The 20,083-nt window shown below is 31.8% G+C and overlaps 3 protein-coding genes across 3 annotated transcripts; 1 reads left to right on the forward strand and 2 right to left on the reverse strand.

Annotated features, from left to right (window-relative positions):
* Positions 1-2,846: 2,846 nt before the first annotated feature.
* Positions 2,847-4,214, reverse strand: LOC129298444 (probable disease resistance protein At4g27220). Its single transcript, XM_054936859.1, has one exon. The coding sequence runs from the start codon at positions 4,212-4,214 to the stop codon at positions 2,847-2,849; it is 1,368 nt and encodes a 455-aa protein (XP_054792834.1).
* A 216-nt stretch (positions 4,215-4,430) lies between these two features.
* LOC129298445 (probable disease resistance protein At5g47250) lies at positions 4,431-6,351 on the reverse strand. The gene is made up of 2 exons (XM_054936860.1): positions 6,032-6,351; positions 4,431-5,155 (listed from the first exon to the last, which is right to left on the reverse strand). Exon 2 carries the CDS (start codon positions 5,082-5,084, stop codon positions 4,431-4,433), a length of 654 nt encoding a protein of 217 aa, XP_054792835.1. The 5' UTR covers positions 5,085-5,155; positions 6,032-6,351.
* Positions 6,352-13,884: 7,533 nt separating this feature from the next.
* LOC129298443 (flavonol synthase/flavanone 3-hydroxylase-like) lies at positions 13,885-15,075 on the forward strand. Its single transcript, XM_054936858.1, has 3 exons — positions 13,885-14,339; positions 14,439-14,766; positions 14,851-15,075. Exons 1-3 carry the CDS (start codon positions 13,885-13,887, stop codon positions 15,061-15,063), a joined length of 996 nt encoding a protein of 331 aa, XP_054792833.1. The 3' UTR covers positions 15,064-15,075.
* The last annotated feature ends 5,008 nt before the right edge of the window (positions 15,076-20,083 follow it).

A 20,083-nucleotide genomic window follows, 5' to 3' on the forward strand; every position in this document is an offset into this window, starting at 1 on the left:
TAATTGAATAAAAATATATTAATAAATAAAGTTAAGTACATAAATGTTGCTTTATCTTTTGAATAAAGTAGTAATGGTGGAGCCAACGTTTTCTTTGATATCCTCCATCCCATGTTAATATGAAAAAACTTATATATTTAATTTTATATATTTAATATATTTATTCTAATTAAATTAAGACATATAAATATGTTTGTATATTATTTACTCTATAACACTTTTATTATAATATTTTAATACTTTAAAACTCAAATGTTTTGATTTTGATTGGACATATATCAGAATTATTAAGTATACAAGGGTATCTACTTTAGTCTTCGGTAGCAATTATTATTATGCTATCTCATACTAGGCAAAGCTAGACAAAACAAATAGTCTAGTATGATTTAAATATATAAATGGGTGCTTAATTTTGCACGAATAATTTAAGCTATTAATTGATGTTGATGAGGTTACACATACATCAATTTCATTTTGGGCTCCGCATCCTTTTTTTTTTTTTAAATTTAAATGTGACATTCAATTGGTAATGAAAGCGCAAGCAAACAATAAAACAATATTTGTTTATTGATGCCTTGTCTTTGTCTATACACTGTTACTCCTATATACAGGAAATGAATACAATGGAAGAGTAAAAGAATATGAGATAACTAGGTAGCTAAAAATAGTGCACATGAGAATATGACAAAGGTGTTATGACTTGACATTGGTCAAAGAATTAAAAGTAGCTTTTCATGTTGCTTTGTGCTGTTATTTCTGTCACGGGTAAATGATCTTAAAAAAAATATCTTATAAAAAAAATGGAACGAGTATGATTTAGTGGTTATGAATACTATAAACTTTTTTAACCTTTCTTTTTCCAAATAAAGAAAGGAAAGAAAAATGATAAGCAAGGGACGCATTACGGTCCACAGCATTCATAGGCCATAGTGGAAGTTCTTTGAATATCCGAATATGTTTTAAAAAAAGAACAAAAAATGAAAGTCAGTTCAAGACTTCAAGTAGATGCTTTATGATGCTCTTTTTTCACCATGCAATTTCTGATTTAAATAATCTAAGTGATGAATGACTATGTGACATCCAACTTCGAAAATGCAAGGAAAATCATTAAATTTCCTCATAATTTTTTTTTTGACTCATATGTATGAGGTATATGTTAATTATATATGTTTGCCTCTATTAAGTAATAAAGTGATTGAGTAAAGTATTGCTTCTCTCATATTTGATTCTAAAACTTGATGAAATATCTACTTCACACTATGGATCAAGTCAAGCGCATCATAAAAATAATGGAAGAAAAATATGAATTAATTAATAAATCTAAGACAATATCTAATTAAATTATGTTGCCTATGCTATAATTGTGTGTTCTGTGTACAATGCAGGCAAGATTTGGTGAGCTCAAACGTTGGTTTCACCTCAATATTTAATATGGTTCTGAGAAGAAAAATTGAAAAATTCTAAGCGGGAAAGCGTATATTAATATATTGACGTCCAACCATTCATAGGCTATCATCAATAGACAGGTCAATGTGCTTTGAATACCTTGTGATGCTCTGTTTCTGGCCATGCAATTACCTAATTTTCGGTAACTAAATGATAAATTATCACAGACATCGTACTTACCACACACACAGAAGCCAAAAATAATTCATAAAAGCATATGTGGAACAATACAAGTCATGAAAATACATTTGAAAATAGCTTAAAAATCATTCAGATCAAACAAAAGTAACGAGTGCACCCAAATGTTTTCCTACCAATCATCAAACTTTATTAAAAAAAAAACATTAACAGTAAATAACAACACACGTGTGGAATCAAATCAAGATATCGTGGCTAGTTCCACTCGAATACTGCCTTCACACTGTATTACTGCTGCTCGGAGCAAACCTGTCCATGGATGCATGCCTCCACGCCAGACCACTATAAGAAATTGAATAATGTAATAATCAAATTATATGTAGTGGGAAAAAAATTAAAATTAAGAAATCATTGTATATTTAATATGCTTATTGTTTGTAATAAAATCCAAGACATGTGAATTTTATATATTTATTTATTCAATAACAAATTCTTTAATTATTAATATTTGTAATACTTTTAAAATCCTCATTTTTAAATTTAATTGAATGGAAATATATAAGGCTAAAAACACTAAAATCTTCCTTTTAATATATCTATACGGACGTACTATGGTAATTGGAAAATCTAATAAAACATACCTGTCATAGTAACCGACTAAGCGTGGTCGAAGGAGATTCTCAGCTTCAGGTTGGTCCCCACTGCAGTGATTGCCACCATTCGTTTTCACATATTATTTCTTGGAGAGTGGTTTGATGGTGAGATTTGCTGACCAGCCTCTACTCCAACAAAACCCAGAGGCAACTTCATCAGAGCAATGCAGCCCACAACTTCAATAGTGCGTAGAGAATTGCATTCAATGTCCCTTTGTATATGCTTTTCAGTCTTGGCAACTCCTTCAATTTCAACCTTTGCAATTTCGGAAGGATCACTTTGGCAGCATGGCTGCTGTTTTCAGCGCTTGCATTCCTCTCCCTTCAATAATTCTTCCATCGCGAAAGCACCCATCGATGACAATTTCTTCCAGACTTTTAAGCTCGTCCACGAGCTGCCTCGGGAACAGACATTTCAACGAACAACAGACTGACACCTCAATTCTCTTGAGGTTCATCAGAGTACCTGATCTCAACATGCTCCTCAACCTTGGAATATGATGTAGTAGATTCATTGGCTGTCGCTGGGGCAAATATTCTCCTCGGATTCAAGAACGCGTTCCATACCATCAAACTTAGAAATTATTAACTCCTCTACATTTCGTGGAATCAATGCAGTAGTCTGGGCTTCTGAAACATCTCTTCCTTGCCTCTCCTACTTATTGCCAAACAATTTTTCTCAGATAATTTTGGAACAACTGAAAACCCGACAACAAGCTTCGACTCCTTTAATTGAGAATAATTCAAAAATTCAGCAAATTTTCGATAATCTTCAAAGTCAAGGAATTGCATGTGTAGAAGAGACAGATTACGACAGGATATGATTTCTTCCACTGACACTGCAAACAAAGGGCGTACTTCGCTCTCAGATGATACTCCAATCATATGCGTACCCAACATCAACAAGCCCTCCAGAAGAGTAAATTTGGATATGAGTCCAGCTTGTAAGTTTTGGACAGATGTGAAGGAGAAATCCAAGTGTCTCAAATCAGTCAATTGTTCCATCCCCGGTGGAAGTTCTATTAACTTTCTAGAAAATGAAAAATCTAAATACTTCAATTTAGTGAGCCTTTCTAAGGATGGAACTTCAACAAGATTCCAACAGTGGCTCAACAACAAGGCATGTAGATTCTCCAAATTCGAAAGAGACGCCGGCAAAACATGAATCCCAGTATAGGAGAGATTAAGAACTTTTAGCCCATGCATGTTGTCAAAGAAGTGGTGCGATATGTTTTCTTCAAATGAGTTGTATTGAAGTAGCAAAGAAGTGAGTCTAGGACACGTTGGACTGAAGTCTATAGATTTCACATCATTTCTCATCAACGATACCCATTGCAACATCCTCTCTCCATTCTGAGGTATTGCTGGTTTTACTTGTTCCTTGCCAGCATTCACAACGCATCTAGGCTTTGTACTCATGATTGTGATTGCCATGTCTCTTACCACATGATGCAATTTAACAAATCTCACCCCATTTTCAGTCTTCGATTCCAGCAAGCATCCTGATATTAGTTCATCTATAATCATTTGCCCCTTTCGTTTCATCACAGACGTGTTTGGACCTTCCAATAAATCTTCCCATACCCAATAATTAATCAATTCATTCTCATCAATTAGGTGACCTCTTGGGTATAAGGAACAATATAGAAAGCACGATCGCCTTGCATCATCCTTTAGTTTTGAATAGCTCAACTTCAAACGAGAACACACCACTTCATCAATAGTGTGTATGCCAGTACTTGAAGTTCTTAACTCTGCCAATGCATTCTCCCACTCTCTTATGTTAGTTGTGTTTCTCAATGCACGTCCAACTGCAACAATAGCTAGAGGCAAACCACCACATTCTTTTGCCACCTCCCTGGCAATTGATTGTATATTTGCATTTGATAGCACTTGTTCCCCAACTTTGTCCTTGAAGAGATCCCATGCTTCTTCTTCTGAAAGAACTTCCACTTCCACATCTTTGTCTGTTTCCATACCTCTGCACACTCTAACGTCTCGAGTTATAATCACCAATTTACAACCATTCTCTACTGTTGGCACAGGGATTCCAACACTTTCAATAGTGAATGGTTCCCAAACATCATCTAAAATCAGTGTAAATTTCTTCCTCCTATTAAAAGCTTCTAAACAATTTTGAGGCTCTTGTTATTTCATCATCAGCTTCTTGAAAAGTCAAATCCAACTTCACAGCTATATCTGTTGCAACTTCTCTAGATCCTTTGATGCTTCCGCCCAAATAATGCAGTTAAACTCATTGCTATTATTCAACAGGTGATTGTTAATTTCTGACATAATAGTTGTTTTACCGGCTCCTCCCAAACCACAAATACCAATCCTTCTAACATTCTCATCAGACAAGAATCCCCGGATCTTCATAAATATTTGCTTGTGTGTTTCGCATCCCATCATTGGCGTTGCAGACAAAATATCACCTCTTTTGCCTACAGGAATAGCAACATCCTTTAAATCTGGAACAGTCTCTATAAGTTCACGAATATCTCGGATCTTCTCCTCAACAAGTTCCCCTAACTTGATTCTTGAACAAATAAAACTGAACCATTTAGTTTGTCTAAGCCGGCCATTTTCATCCATGAGATTGCGCACTTCACTTCTTACCTGACCAACTTGCTCACGCCATGTACTACACACATTTGTTGATTCCGCCCGCAATTGGTTTATTTCATGTTCAACATCCCTTTCATGAGCATCCAGCCTTTGCATCAAATTATTCATCTGCCGAATACTCCTTTTGAGTGTTCTCAAGTGTTTATGCTTTGTTCTAACGACTTCATGCAATGAGCAACACGAGCCTATGATGTTTAACACACTGGGAACAACTTCCATGGAGGCTTCAAAGAATTCAAACAAACCGAGGAATATAAAATGCACGATGTAAATTGCAGCAGCTGGATTAGCTGCATATTGAAAACATTATGAAAGATCAAATATATGGTCTTCAAAATTATAAATGGAACAACATGAAGAGCAGGAATATATCTAAACAACAGTATCCCCAAAATAATAATAATAATAATAATAATAATAATAATAATAATCAATAAACAAAAGTCTACTAGAGCATATATGTGTAACTAAAAGAGAAACAAGATGCTGATTTTAGCGACACATACACAAAATTAGAGTATCAAACTATATTGAATTGAATCTTGAGTGTTTTCATAAATGGTTGAAATATAAAATTTAAACAACAGGGTATTGGTAATAGCAGGTAAAATTATAATTTAAATAGTGCCTTAGGATATTATTTTTAAAAGCTATTCCTCTACATTGGATTGATCTCATGGCAACTAGTTCCGTAAAATTAAACAAACTCTTCTTATAAAATGAACAGGATCACAGAAGAAAAAAATTTATAAAATAAACTCAGGCAACAGCACAAATGATGCAATATGACAGAAGAGGCCAAAAGTTCAAAACCTATGGGAAGCAAACCTTTTATTAGGCAGAAATCACATAACATTAAACAATAAAAACACCTTAATCACAATTGAAAAACAATTTCAGGTAATAATATTTTTTAAATTATATGTTCAAAATAATCAATAATCTTAAATAATAATTAATATTATTACTTTATAATAATTCGTTTTAAAATATCCATAAACATTTTATAATATCCAACACAGGATACAAGATGACGAGGAAGAATATGATATATCTAAACAAAAGTCCCCAAATAGAAAAATAATAAAAAAAGACCTGCTGGTAAACATGTATAGTAGGAATAAAATGATAAAACAGAGGACAAAGAGATCAGGAAATAAGCCTACCAAGCTTGTTTTAGAACACGAAACTCAGATCCCACTTGGGTTGTTTCTGCAGACTGAAATAATGGTCACAGCGTTGCATCACCCATGTCTTCCTCACCTATGCCACCCTCTTCTTGCAATCTCTTCAAAATGTTTGATTATGTGCTAAGCTTCTACTCTTCTCTACGATCCACAATGAACGCGCAAGGAACTTGATAATTTCAGGGGTCAGAGTTGAAATTCACTCGTTCAGAGAAACAGAGGGATAGAGAACAGAAAGGTAAAGTTGGTAGAACGAAAAACCGTAGGCAAGAGAGGTTGAAAAAGAAAGGTGAAACACCAAAGCTTACCTTGTCGGTGGAAGGCACTCACCAATGAAATAGGCCCTTAGTGTTACATAAAGGGAACATTATCATGTCATGTATGTCTGTTACATGATCCTGGCCCATCCATCACTCAATAGCCTGTTATATATTCCCCCAAAAAAAAAAAAACAATTTAGATCATTATTTGGCTTCTTTATTTTTTTTTTCTTGAGACCTATAAAAGGTAAATTTACTTCTCCATTCTTGTCACTTTTAACCTATATAAGCAATCTGAATACATAAACATTTTATAAAATTATTCTGATGTGAGGTGGCATGTTTTCATTAGTGAAGTTCAACATTCTTAAGGTGAAGTATAATGCTATGTGTGATGTTCTGTTCTTTTTTTAACTTTGCAGTTACTTGTTCAAGTAACTAAATAGTGAATGATTATATAAAATATTACTTGGCAAATATTTGCCAAATCATTAGCCAGCGCTATGCAATTAGTCACGAAGATTCGAAGATACAAGTGTATACTTGTATAGTATAGTGATTAGTTGTTCTGTTATGCTGTTATATTAATTCATCATTATTGTTCAAGTTGTTAGAAATATTATCCACGTGTCCTTCTCTGTAAGGCTGGTCAACTAGTCATAAAAATTACTCTGACATGTATACACTCTCTGAATCAATGTGATTTTTCCCTTTTGATGTTTTCATCTCTTCTCTCTGTAACCATTGATAGAAGAGTATAGACGAAGAGATATGGGATTTGAGAAACTAAATACTTCCTTCAATGACAGATCCAACATTTTTAGGATTTGATGGCAATATATATATACATAGATGGCAAATATAAACCAAATCATTTTGAACACCAAACTCATTGAAATGCTATCTAATTGGTCATATTCCATCAACCAATAGCATTTTCTTTTATAAACGTTACCTATTATTGTTGTCTTCTTGAAGTTTTTTTTTTTTTTTTGGCCAGTGTCTTGTTGATGTTCAATCTGTAGTATTTCTCTTGTGTTAATTGTAATCAAATGTGTGCTAAAATTGAATTTAGTAAATAGATCAATTAAATGCTGACTAACTATACAAGATATAAATTCATATTTTCAACTTACAGTGATAGATATGAATATTATGAATCTTTGCAATTTCAAGGTATATATAAAAACCTCCAATCTACCACCAGTAATTAATCAGCTTCCCTTAGCCTTTTTTTTTTTTTTTTGGGTTTTAAGATAAGTCAAGGATTTATATATGAATAAGGTAAAAGTAACAGCATAAAAGATTACAAAGATATAATATTAAGGTTGAACCATGGAGAAAAGTTGAAAATAGAAAATAAATAATTAATCATCGTTAGAAACATGGAAGCTTGCAGGATTGAAACGGGCTAGCAGAGATGGGATATTTGCACCAAAAGATTACGCTCAAGCTTGCTGGAAAAAGCCTTGTGAAAGAAATTTGACACAGACTTGAACCAGTCAGAGACAAGATATACTAAGTATTAGTAACCCACCAAAGTGCGTAACGGAAACAAAGTAAATAGCACGTATTGATATCATTGCTAGTTTTCTTGAAGCCAAATCCATTCAAGAATCGATTCTGGACAAAGAAAAAATATGACAAATGATGGAACTACTCCTTTTAATTTTCTTCATGGCAATTATCAAGTCAGATGAAATAGAGGAGATCTTGACAGGCCGACTGTGTATTAAGATTTCTTAACTAGATGAATCATCACCCCAATCACAAATTAGTGTCCTCCAGAAGAAAACTTTGATTCCAAAAAGCTTTGTATTATGAGTCCCATATCAAAAGGCTATATTAGTGGAATATGATTTATAAGTCAACTGGGCACTCTCCCCTTAAGAGGTGCCTTTTAGGAGTAAGGCTTGTGGTCGTAACATTGGTACTCTCGTTAAGAGCCGTTGTTCGCAAAAAGGGCCTCTCACGGAAGGGCTAGCCAACAAAAGGCTGAGTGAAGCACCATAAAATGTGAGCTATCATGGATGCCGACTCTTGAGGGGTGGACTATGTTATGAGTCCCATATTTGGAAGCCACATTAGTGGAGTGTGGTTTATAAGTTAATTGGGCACCCTCCTCCTATGAGACCCCTTTTAGAGTGAGTTCTACCCGAAGGACTTGTTGTTGTGACATTGGTGCTCTCATTGAGAGCCACTATTCATGAAAAGGGCCTTCCATGAAGGGGTTGATTGGCCAAAGGTCAAGTGAAGAGCCATGGAATGTGAGCCGTAGCAAACGCCGACTCTTGAGGGGTGGGCTATATTATGAGTCCTACATCAGGAGGTCATATTGGTGGAGTGTAGTTTATAAATTAGTCGGACACTCTCCCCCTATGAGGTGCCTTTTAGAGATGAGTTTTACCCAGATGGCTTGTGGTCATAACATTGGTGCTCTCGTTGGAAGTTGCCATTCGTGAAAAAGGCTATCCACGGAGGGGCTGACTAACCAAAGGTTGAATAAAGTGCCATGGAGCATGAGTTGTCACGAACACTGGCTCTTAAAGAGTGGGCTATGTTATGAATCCTACATCAGGAGGCCATATTGGTAAAGTATGGTTTATAAGTCAATTAAGCACCCTCCTCCTACGAGGCTCCTTGTGGGGGTGAGTTCAACCTAGAGGTTTTGTGGTCGTGACATTGGTGCAATGTAACGAGTACAAGTACAAAAAGAAAACCCATCTCAAAAAACTAGCCTATTAGATGGAAAAGCCCCTTGAACTTATAAATTTCACACTACTTGTAAAGCTCTTCAATGTGGGACTCATGATAATGCCACCTCATTAAAAACTGACGTCCCTAGCGGCTTCACACTCTAAGATACTTCACTCGGCTCTTACAGATCAAAACCCTTTGTAGGTAGTCCTTTCCATGACACCAACTTCTCAATGAAAACACTAATGTAACGAGCACATGTTCAAAAGAAGAACCCATCCTAAAAGATTAGCCTGTTGGGTGGAAGAGTTCCTCAAACTTATAAACTCCACACCACTCATAAGACTTTTTAATGTGGGACTCGATCCTGACTAACACATTGATGAACTCAAAGATTCCTTGATTGCTAGATGAAATTCAGAAGAATAATTATGCATGCACAAAATTAGATGATGGAGGTTGTTGTGAAATAACAATTCAAAGATATTCAGTAACATCAGCATTCCTTAGTGTTCCAACACAAATCAAGCATTAGAGACCACCTTTTTATGGTGACTCGAACAACTTGAAGAAGCAGATGCTTCACAGGAAATCAAAGGTAACAAAAAAAAGATCTGAAGGTTTTAGCAGAAAGATGATGAGGAGAGATCAACAAATAAGAACATCAATTTGAAGGAGAAGTGCTAGCGACAGATGCAAAAGGAAAAAGGAAGTGAGAAAATGCAAAGAACACAAAGGAAAGTATAGAGAACAATAAAGATGTTAAAGAAGATGAGAAAGCAAGGGAATACAAAAGAAACAATTTGGATTTAGGGAGCAGTCTAATTCAATAATAGTTTTTGAATTTTATTGATATTTAAAAATTATTATTATCATATATTTCTCTTCAAATATTGAAAATATTCCTTACGACCAGAGCACTCTTTAGTTATATTGCTCCCCAAAAATTTGAGATTTAATACTTTCTAAATATTATATGACAAAGTCTTTGACAATCCATTGAAATTAGATTGTCAATCTTAGATAAGATTTATAAGCTATTTTAATTTTCAAGTATTCATATGAAATCTAATCTTAAAAATATTAGAATTGAACAAAGATAAAGAAAACAAACAAAATAAATGCTGGCTCTCTAGATTGACCAGAAATTATTTTTATGTTTTATTTCTTAACAATTCTTTATGTGATATTTATTTAATTTATAAGATAAAGTTATCCAATTTCATGTTTACTGAGAAATAGTAGTTATATCTTTAAAATGGTTAAAAAATATATAATTTTTTAATTTTATCCTTCCTTATAATTAATTAAATATAATAAATTGCTATCTAGAAATTCAAATGCTAATAAACTAACAAGTAATAAATTACTTATTTTAACCTTGTCTTATATTATAGGATTAATGAGCAAAATGAACCCTGAAGTATTGCGCAAAAAGCATCCTAGACCTTAAACTCTTAAAATATGCAAAATGAATCCTAAACTTTTAAATTCATAACAAAAGAAATCCTAACCATTAATTTTTTATAACGCCATTATTGTTCATTGTTAATTAGCTCTATAAACTCTAAACTATTACATGAGTAGCGTTTTGGACCCTAAACTTTAAAATTTTAAGCCAATTATTCTTAACATTTATGTATAGAATGTTGACTATTATATAGACCAAATTAGCCTTAGCATGGCCCGCTACGGTGAATGCATCGTTAGCCATGGCGAACGACTCATGATTTTGTGAAATGATATTTTTTGTCCCTTTTTTATAATGTTTTTCAAACGATTAGTATTTCATACTTCTATATATTTTAAAATTCTAATTTAGTCTTATTTTAATTAATCTTTATTTATTTAATGTTAAAACTTGAGATCTTATTTGAAAAGAAGTTTAAGTATTAGAAAAGTTTACAAACGATAGATGTGAAGTCCAACATTTTCATCAACAAAATTAAAATCCAAAATAACTAGTTAATTAAAATCATCTAATATTTAACTTTTTTTTAATGGGATCCCAAGTTTTAACCAAATAAATAAACATTATCAAAAATAAAAATAAATTAGAGTTATAGAGTATATGAAAGCATGAGATACCAATCATTTGAAAAACATTATAAAAAAAGAGGCAAAAAATATCATTTCACAAAATTATGGATCATTCACCATGGCTAATGATGCGTTCATTACGGCGAGCCACACCAAGACTAATTTGGTCTATATAATAGTCAACATTCTGTATATAAATGTTGGGGGTAATTTGCTCAAAATTTTAAAGTTCAGAATCCAGGACACTGTTCATATAATAGGTTCTATAGTGCTAATTAACAATAATGCCCACGGTTTTTGGCCCAGCACCACACGTTCTTGCATGTGGGATCTTCAAAAGATAAGCATATCCTTTGAGTCTTTCCTACAAATTAAAGTTGGAACTGTGTGGTTTGTTTGTTTCTTAGCGGAAAGAAAGAATGACCCTTTTACACTATATTATGATATGAAATGTGCAAATTTCTTTTGGCGAAGAAATAAAACAAGGGATTCCATAATGAATTGCTTAGCCGGATGAAGCTTTGCAGAAGGAAAGATAATGGTGGAATCCGTATCAAGCCTAGAGAATGTTTGATTTCTATTTTTAAAAATGAAAAAAAAATTAAATAAGTGTTTTGAATTTAATTGTTTCCAAAAAAAAATTATTTTTTATTTTAATTCTGTTTTTGTTTTAATTTTCAAATGCATTACATTTTATTATTGAAACGAAATCTATACTTACCTTGACTAATCATTTCAACCAATTTTCCAATTCTAAAATTGTTTTAATACAATCAAGCATATTTTTTATTTTTTAAAAATAATTTTTAAATTGTATTTCAAAACAATTTTTTTAAAAAAATTGTGAACACAAACAAATAGGTCCTTAGTCCCTAGAATTGGGTTTTCTTGGATAAGTAAGTTTTGAAAATAGCTACTAACTGTTTCGTTTTTCTCTATCTTAGTTATCGTGTCTTTTTCCTTTAGAAGTTTCATCTTTTGCATGTTTAAGGGTTTTGATTTAATTAGGCCTATTTTTTTCCCTCATTTCACTTGTTTTTTATACAACTCATCATAATTTTAATAAATTAATACAAGAAGTAATATATTTTTTTGTATCTCTTAACTATCGTTAAGTTTTTATAATCATATTTAAAAATATAAAGATTAAGGTTGCAAACAAATAAAACTTACAAGACTTGGAATAACAAAATAAAAAATATATAGGAACTATCAAAATATAGTGCAAGTATTGGGGGACAACAATTATATATATTTTTTAATAGTATTTAAATCAGGAGATAATAAGTTACATAGCACTTGTTCATTTTCATTCTGTTTTTTGGTTGAATGTGTTTCATTATTAATGAAGTTTCAGTTTTCATTATTAATTCTTTCTTTTTTTTTATACATGATTAATTCTTTCTTTTGTTGAATGTATATCACAAAATTGGCCCAAAAAAAATGTATATCACAATGTTCTGAGTTCTGCAGATCCAAATTTTTATTCGGCAAATCTAGTCCTAAACCCTATTTATGTACTTCCAAAAAGCGCTTTTTGAAAATATATACACGCACGCATAGTGCCATACAACCTTGGGCCTTTTGAAAGTGAAAATTAACTTTCTGAAAGTAGAATGTAAAGTTACCAAAACATTTTACACCCTTCTCGTTTCACATATTCTCTTCGTATAATTATGTGTCCCTCAAGTCTCTGTCCGATCCTTCATCTTCAGCCCAAACTTCTTGGCCCATCATAATAAGCTTTGCCCATTTAGGTATCATTGCAACTTGAAACTTAAAAATGATTTGGCATATTTACATAAAAAAGTGATTTGGCATATATGTTTTGTGGTCAATAATCAATCAGATATCAATCAATGGGGCAACTAAACGTAGAAACTTCAGGCGACCAGAGAATTAGGGGATTGAAAACAAAATATCATGTTTATTGTGGGGAGAGGGCTAAAATGAAATTGAATATTTCTACAGACTATAAGTGTAAGTTTTATTAAAAACTAATTTATCCATGGCACAAGCATCCCTCTGCATGAACATGATCATTAATTTTTTTTATCGATATAAGATATAATTTTGATGATATTTTCATAATATATGTCAAACTTATACTAATAAGTATTTAACAATTAATATTAAATTGTTTTCTTTATTTTTTTTCCAGATCCTTTTTTATTTTCGGAAGAAAATTAAATTTAAAACTTCTGGATTAGAATATTTAATTTTCTCTTGAAACTGCCACCACAAAGTGCTACCATTGAAGTATTGAATTTTTTTTAATGGTTATTTGATTAGGTTAAATTTGAGTGTTGTCAAGTTTAATTGAAAGTAACTCTTTCAAAGACATTTTTTGTATTTACACACCTTTAAATACAAGACCTCATAGTTAAACAGATACAATCTTTTCCATTAGGGCAAACACTTGTTAATATTGAAGTATTGATACTTACCAAACTAACATTTTTTTTTTACATTCAAATTTATATTGAATAAATATTTTTTTAAACAACATATCAGATTGAATAACTCTATTCTATACATTAAATTAGTCCACTCAACAAATCTAAATCCAATGCCAAACTCATACTTATCACACTTGGCAATTTACATTAATTTTTTAGTTCATTCAAATTCATTCCATTTTGTGTAAACGTTTTGTTTAATTATTTCCGTTTCTTTGTAACTCGCTAAATATCCATTACTCAACAGGGGAACCGATCGAGAAACATAAACGTCAATCATGTTTAAATAAAATAAACGTTTACATGAATGATCTTAAAAAACAGTAACCACTCATCATTTTCTCTTTAACGCGTGGACGCTGCCATATGTCGACCAATGGAGGTTGAAAGAGTCCAATGCTTGGCCTCTGGGCTGTTGCAGGATCTTCCATCCCAGTTCATCAGGCCGGCCGATGAACGGCCGCAGAATACCAAAGCCCTGGAGGGCGTCACGGTGCCGGTCATCTCTCTGTCCCTCCCTCACGACCTTCTGGTCAAGCAAATCGCTGAAGCTGCCTCCAAGTGGGGATTCTTCCTCGTCACCGATCACGGAATACCGCCGACTTTGATCCGCCGGTTACAAGAAGTGGGCCAGAAGTTCTTCGCTCTTCCTCAGAAAGAGAAAGAGTCATACGCAAATGACCCCTCCACAGGGAGCTTCGAAGGCTACGGCACCAAGATGACGAAGAATCTAGAGGAGAAGGTTGAGTGGATTGACTATTACTTCCACATGATGGCTCCTCCTTCCAAGGTCAATTATGATATGTGGCCCAAGAACCCTCCTTCTTACAGGTTTATGACGATGGATACGAATTACATTTGATCCTCTCCATACTCGAAGTCGAAGTCTGGTGAGTCTGGTTAATGTTAATTTGTTTTGTTGTTGTTCAGGGAAGTGACGGAAGAGTACAATAAGGAATTGCTGGGTTTAACAGACAAGTTGCTGGAGCTTCTGTCAGAAGGGCTAGGGTTGGAGAAGAAGACATTGAAAAGCAGCTTGGGGGATGAAAAGATTGAAATGGAAATGAAAATAAATATGTATCCGCCATGTCCGCAACCAGAGCTTGCTTTAGGCGTTGAGCCTCACACCGACATGTCAGCACTCACCCTGCTCGTCCCCAACGACGTTCCCGGCCTCCAGGTTTGGAGCCAACACCACTGGATCGCTGTCGATTACCTGCAAGACGCCCTCTTCGTCCATGTCGGCGATCAGCTCGAGGCAATACATGCATACATATCACACACACACACACTTGTCATGAATTATAACTGATACTTTATATCGGGTTGGTTAATTAATTAGGTGCTGAGCAATGGCAAGTACAAGGGTGTTCTGCACAGGAGCTTGGTGAACAAGGAAAGGATGAGGATGTCGTGGGCGGTGTTCGTGGCGCCGCCGCATGAGGCGGTGATCGGACCTCTTCCGGCACTGGTGAACCAAGAAAACCCACCCAAATTTTCAACCAAAACTTATGCTGAGTTCCGATACCGCAAATTCAATAAGCTCCCTCAATGAGAATTATTTCAACCAAAGCTCATCAGTAGAGATATTTCTGGTTGTCTCACGGCTCTTTGTTTCGTCTTCTCTACATGCATATCTCCTCTCCTTTAATTTGCCTCATTATATTCTCTCACAAATAACAATAATTATTTAAAATAAATAAATGCAGGAGCTGAATGTTACGGCTCGGGTGAAAAGGAGACATGGTTTTTGGTAGAATGTTATTCATTAAATATAATTTATAATATTAATTTTTTAAATAACTTTTAAATATATACTTCATTAATAAGAAAAAGAATGAAGATAATTTATTTAAGGATGAAATAATGAGAGGTAACATTAGAATAATCTTCATTAATAAAATCTTATTTTTCTAAAACATCTTATATTTTGTCACACTAAGTTACTTCAAAAAATGCTGCCTTATAAAATGAAACGTATGCTGGGAGTATTATTATACTGTTCTTTTTCTTTTTTTAATTTTCTGATCAGGAGAAAGTGAAGCCTTGGTGGCCCAAGTAGTAACGGTGAGGTAGGTTGCAGAAATTGAATGTGGTTAAGAATTCCCTCCAACTATTGACGTCGTGTCACCAGGTCTCCTGAACTATAATTCTGGTCATTTTTTGCCTAAATGTTTAAAAACCTATCCATTTTTTACCTTGGCGTTAACACACACTTGTCAACCAATTTTTTTGACAAAAAATGTACCCATGGCATTCAAATGGATGCCCATTCAGAAATTAATTAATGAGGTCATTTTTGCTTTTAAAATACTCCCTCTGTTTTTATATATAAAAAGAAAAAATTGTATCACATGGTTTAAAAAAATAAGTTACCCATGATAATTTTTTTGAAAATAAATACATTAGCCTAAAATACTCTATGTTAATTAACATAAGCATGCATTAATTATTTTTTATTAATGTAAATTATGATGAATGATTTAGGAAATATGTAATAAATACTTATTGAAATATATGATTTTACTTATATAAAAAACAAGTAAAAAGTAGTAATTTCTCTTATAAATTGAAACAGAGGGAGTATTCATTTAGGGACATCTAATGTTTTGAACTCAATTTTAAATTATTTTTCTTTAAATATTAAAAAACCTAACCACACATACAGACATTAAATTAAGTTAGCAAGCTCTACATGTGTGTGTACACGTGGCATCTAAGTGGATGCCTGGTCAGAAATTTTAAAAAAATTCTCTATGAGATCAAAGTTTGAAATTAAATTATAAAAATTTCTCCACGTGTAGTTAGCAACTTAACTCAGATTTTTTTTTTTAAAAGAAAATTCTTTCATATGTATACTGGGTAACCTCACTCAAATTTTTGAAAAAAAAAAAAGAAAATTCCTCCATGTCCACACTTGATGATTGGTTGCCCTCAATCCCGACAACTGAGGCCTACTATTGTTGCAAGAGAGGGCAAGCACCTATCTACATCTGAGCTAGGTTTGGAATTGAGGCAATGCAAAGAAAGAAAGACATCAAGATTCAGAGACGGGGTGTAATTAAAAAAAAAAAAAAAAGAGTTGGGCTGCCAAATGTGCACATGAATAAATCAGCATGGAGATTGCAACATAAAACACACACCCACTTATCATTATTATATTGTATGAGAATTATATGGAAATTGCACAAATATCACACGAAAAGTACAAAAAGAATCCACGAATATAGCAAAAAAAAAAATGGAATGATTTGTGTGGGGGTTCTCCGAGTCCCATTCTTTTTAATATTCTGCATTATTATATTCTTTCTTAAATTTGAGGGGGTTTTTTTTTTTTTGGGCTTCTCACCTTCCCTCCCATCCCTCCCTCCAATTTTGAGATTTTTTGAGGACACGTGAAAGATAAATTATATTTATTGATCACGAGTTTAGTATATCCTGGACATTGATTATAGCTCTTCTCTTATGTATATTTTCATACACACACACTAACACATGTCTTCAATATATAAATCAATAAATAAATACATATATATATATATAAAATAAATTGAGTAAAATATATATGTTCAATTAAATAATTTATATTAAATTTTACATATTAAAATTGAAAGGACATTACAACTCAATTGACGAAAGGAAAGGTACGGATGTGTGGAAGTCATAAGATGATATTGGTGTTGGTAACCATGCACTGTGACAATTAACTTCATCTAGAATGTCCTGATGGATTAAAGTAAATTAAATGCTGATAGTGACTTTATGTAAGAATTAAATGGTCGTGTGATTAGAAGAGGATCTCGCGTTTCATGTGATTATGATCATTGCCTCTTTAAGAATTAGAGAAGTTGGACCATGTGGTTGTTTGCCAGATTTGAAAGCTAAGCACTTGGAGATGGGAGAGCTTATTGGTTTTTCATTTGCTTTTGGACTATTACAAAAATTAACTTTAATATCATATATTTTATAACAATAAAAATAAATTGTTACTAATATTAAAGTCAAAAAAAAAGTTGCATTTTTTAGACCAAATGCCACCACTTATAAATTATTATTTTTTATTTACATTTTTTTAAAATAAAAATAGGTGACATTTTTAAAATGAAATGTCACAACTTTTTATTGGTTAACAATTAAGTCACATTTTAAACATCACCACTCTATTTTGTTATATGAATTAAGTATTTTGTTTTATTAGATTATATAATTATTTTGTCATAATTATTTAATCAGTATAAATAATCATTATATATTTTTAAATTAAATATTTAAAAATATAAAGTATTTTTAATCTTTTAATGTGTAATCATTATTTTTTAAAAAAATATTTTTATTAATAATAATTTTATATTTATTATAGGGTATTTAATGGCGGTAAATATAAAAAAATAAAATTAATTAAAAATAAATAATTATTTCATTAAAAGTAAGAGGCAATTAAAATTGTCAGAGGTACTATTTAATAATTAAAAGCTTTTGTCACAGTGATCGACATTGGTTTGGGAATAGTAGTGTCAGATTGATGGTGATGTCCACAATCGCTGCTGTAATGAATTATGAACGTGAGAAGAAAACATGGAAAGAATTTATATTGGATATTGGACGTTATTGGAAAGTGAAAATTCGTCCCTAAGATGATGTTTGGTTGGGATTTTCGAAGGGCATAAGAGGAGGGAGGGGTGAGGTGAAGTTTTTGGTTGCTTGGTTGGCATTAATTATGAAAGGAGAGAGGGAAGAGATGCCCTTATTTGGTTCAAAAATAAAATAATAACTTATTAATAGAACTGAATTTATATAAAATATTAAATGAAAATTGCAAAAAAATATTGTTCAAAAGTACATAAAAATCACACAAAAAATTAATGCACAAAAATTATAATAAGATAACATGTGGATTATACTATAGTATTGAAAATCAAGTCAAGCAGACTTAAACTAGTACATCATTGAACTAGTGCCTAAACCGTTGGTTGAATGAAATATTTTCTTTATGATTAATCTAAGTATAGTTTTAACTATTATTTTTCAAACTAATGCCTCAAACCATTTTAGAGATTTGTGTTAATAAATTTTAAAGTAAAAATATCATTTTATCCCTATTAAAAATAGCAAACCCTAATTATAACTTTTGTTTAAGAAATCGTAACTTTTATTTTGTAAATTACAAGAGTTGAATAAAAAATTATAACTTATTAAGTATAATTTTTGTTATTAAAAAATAAGTCCCAATCACAATTTTTAGTCAAAGAATAATAATTTTTATTCTATGAATTACAATAGTTGAATAAGAAATTACAATTTGTTAAGTGTAATTTGTATTATTAAAAAATAAGTTTTTAAAATAACAAATTTTATTCACAACTTTTGTTTAAAAAATTACAACTTTTACTTAAAGAATTGCAAAAATTAAAAAAAATTATAACTTGTTAATAAAGGTAAAAATGATCTTTTCAATTTAAAATTTATTGATAAAATAATTTCTAAAAATTTTAATAAAATTATGACATTTTGAGAAATCAAATTGTTATTTATATAATTAAAAAAATTATTATCATTTTCTCAACCTATTTTGTCATTTGCCTCACATTTATTCACACAACTTAAAGATAAAGGAGTAAATTTATCTATAAATTATTTTTTAAAGAATATCTAATATTTTAAGTTACTATAAGGTGGTGTAAAATAATTGATGAATTAATTAAGTCATTACCATACGTTCGTTCAATATTATGGGCCCGAGGCAAATTTAACAAGCGGCAGCCATTCCTTCATCAAACTGCATCTCTCTCCTTCCTCTCCCATGCCACTGGGATGACATTCATGTATCCTCTCTCACTCTCTCTCCTCACCATCTGTATCTTCTTCTTCTTCTTCACCACCCTCCATTTCTACAACCCACGCACCTTACAAGATTGCATCAATCTTCCTCCAGCACCTCCCAGCTTTCATCTAGTTCACACACATTCTCTCTCTCTTCCCAGATTTCGGGTTTGGTTTTCTTTCATTTCACATTCAGAAAGTAAAATTTTACTTTCAGAAAGTTGAAAGTTATTTGTATAAAATATTTTATAAAAAAGCACATCTGAAAGTAGATTCAAACAATAACTAAAAGTGAATTTCTAAAATATAACTATTTGAAACTTTTGAAAAGTAGATTTAAAAAGTAAGATGTTATTTGACCATACTACTTTAAGGTTAATTTCTTATTCTTTTATTTAAAAAATACTTAATTCATTAAAAATATAATTATTATTTTAATAATAATAATTAGGTATCAACTTTTTAGTATTATAAATTGAGTAATTAATTATGTTAATTTTTAGCATTAATGTATAATAAAAATTACAAATTTTTATTACATCTTTTAAAATTATAAATTAAAAAATATAAATAATTAGAGATCAAATTTTTAGCATTATAAATTAAAATTTATGTTATTTAAAATCTTTATTATATTTTTTAAATATTTTAAATATATTACATTTGTATAATAAAAATTATAAATCATTATAAATTAATGTTTATTTTGGTAATTGTACATTTAAAAATACATTCGACTATCACAAATCAAATAA

This window comes from Prosopis cineraria, unplaced genomic scaffold, assembly GCF_029017545.1.
Source record: "Prosopis cineraria cultivar Desert tree isolate PC_DT_omini unplaced genomic scaffold, ASM2901754v1 PC812, whole genome shotgun sequence".
Classification (NCBI taxonomy): domain Eukaryota; kingdom Viridiplantae; phylum Streptophyta; class Magnoliopsida; order Fabales; family Fabaceae; genus Prosopis; species Prosopis cineraria.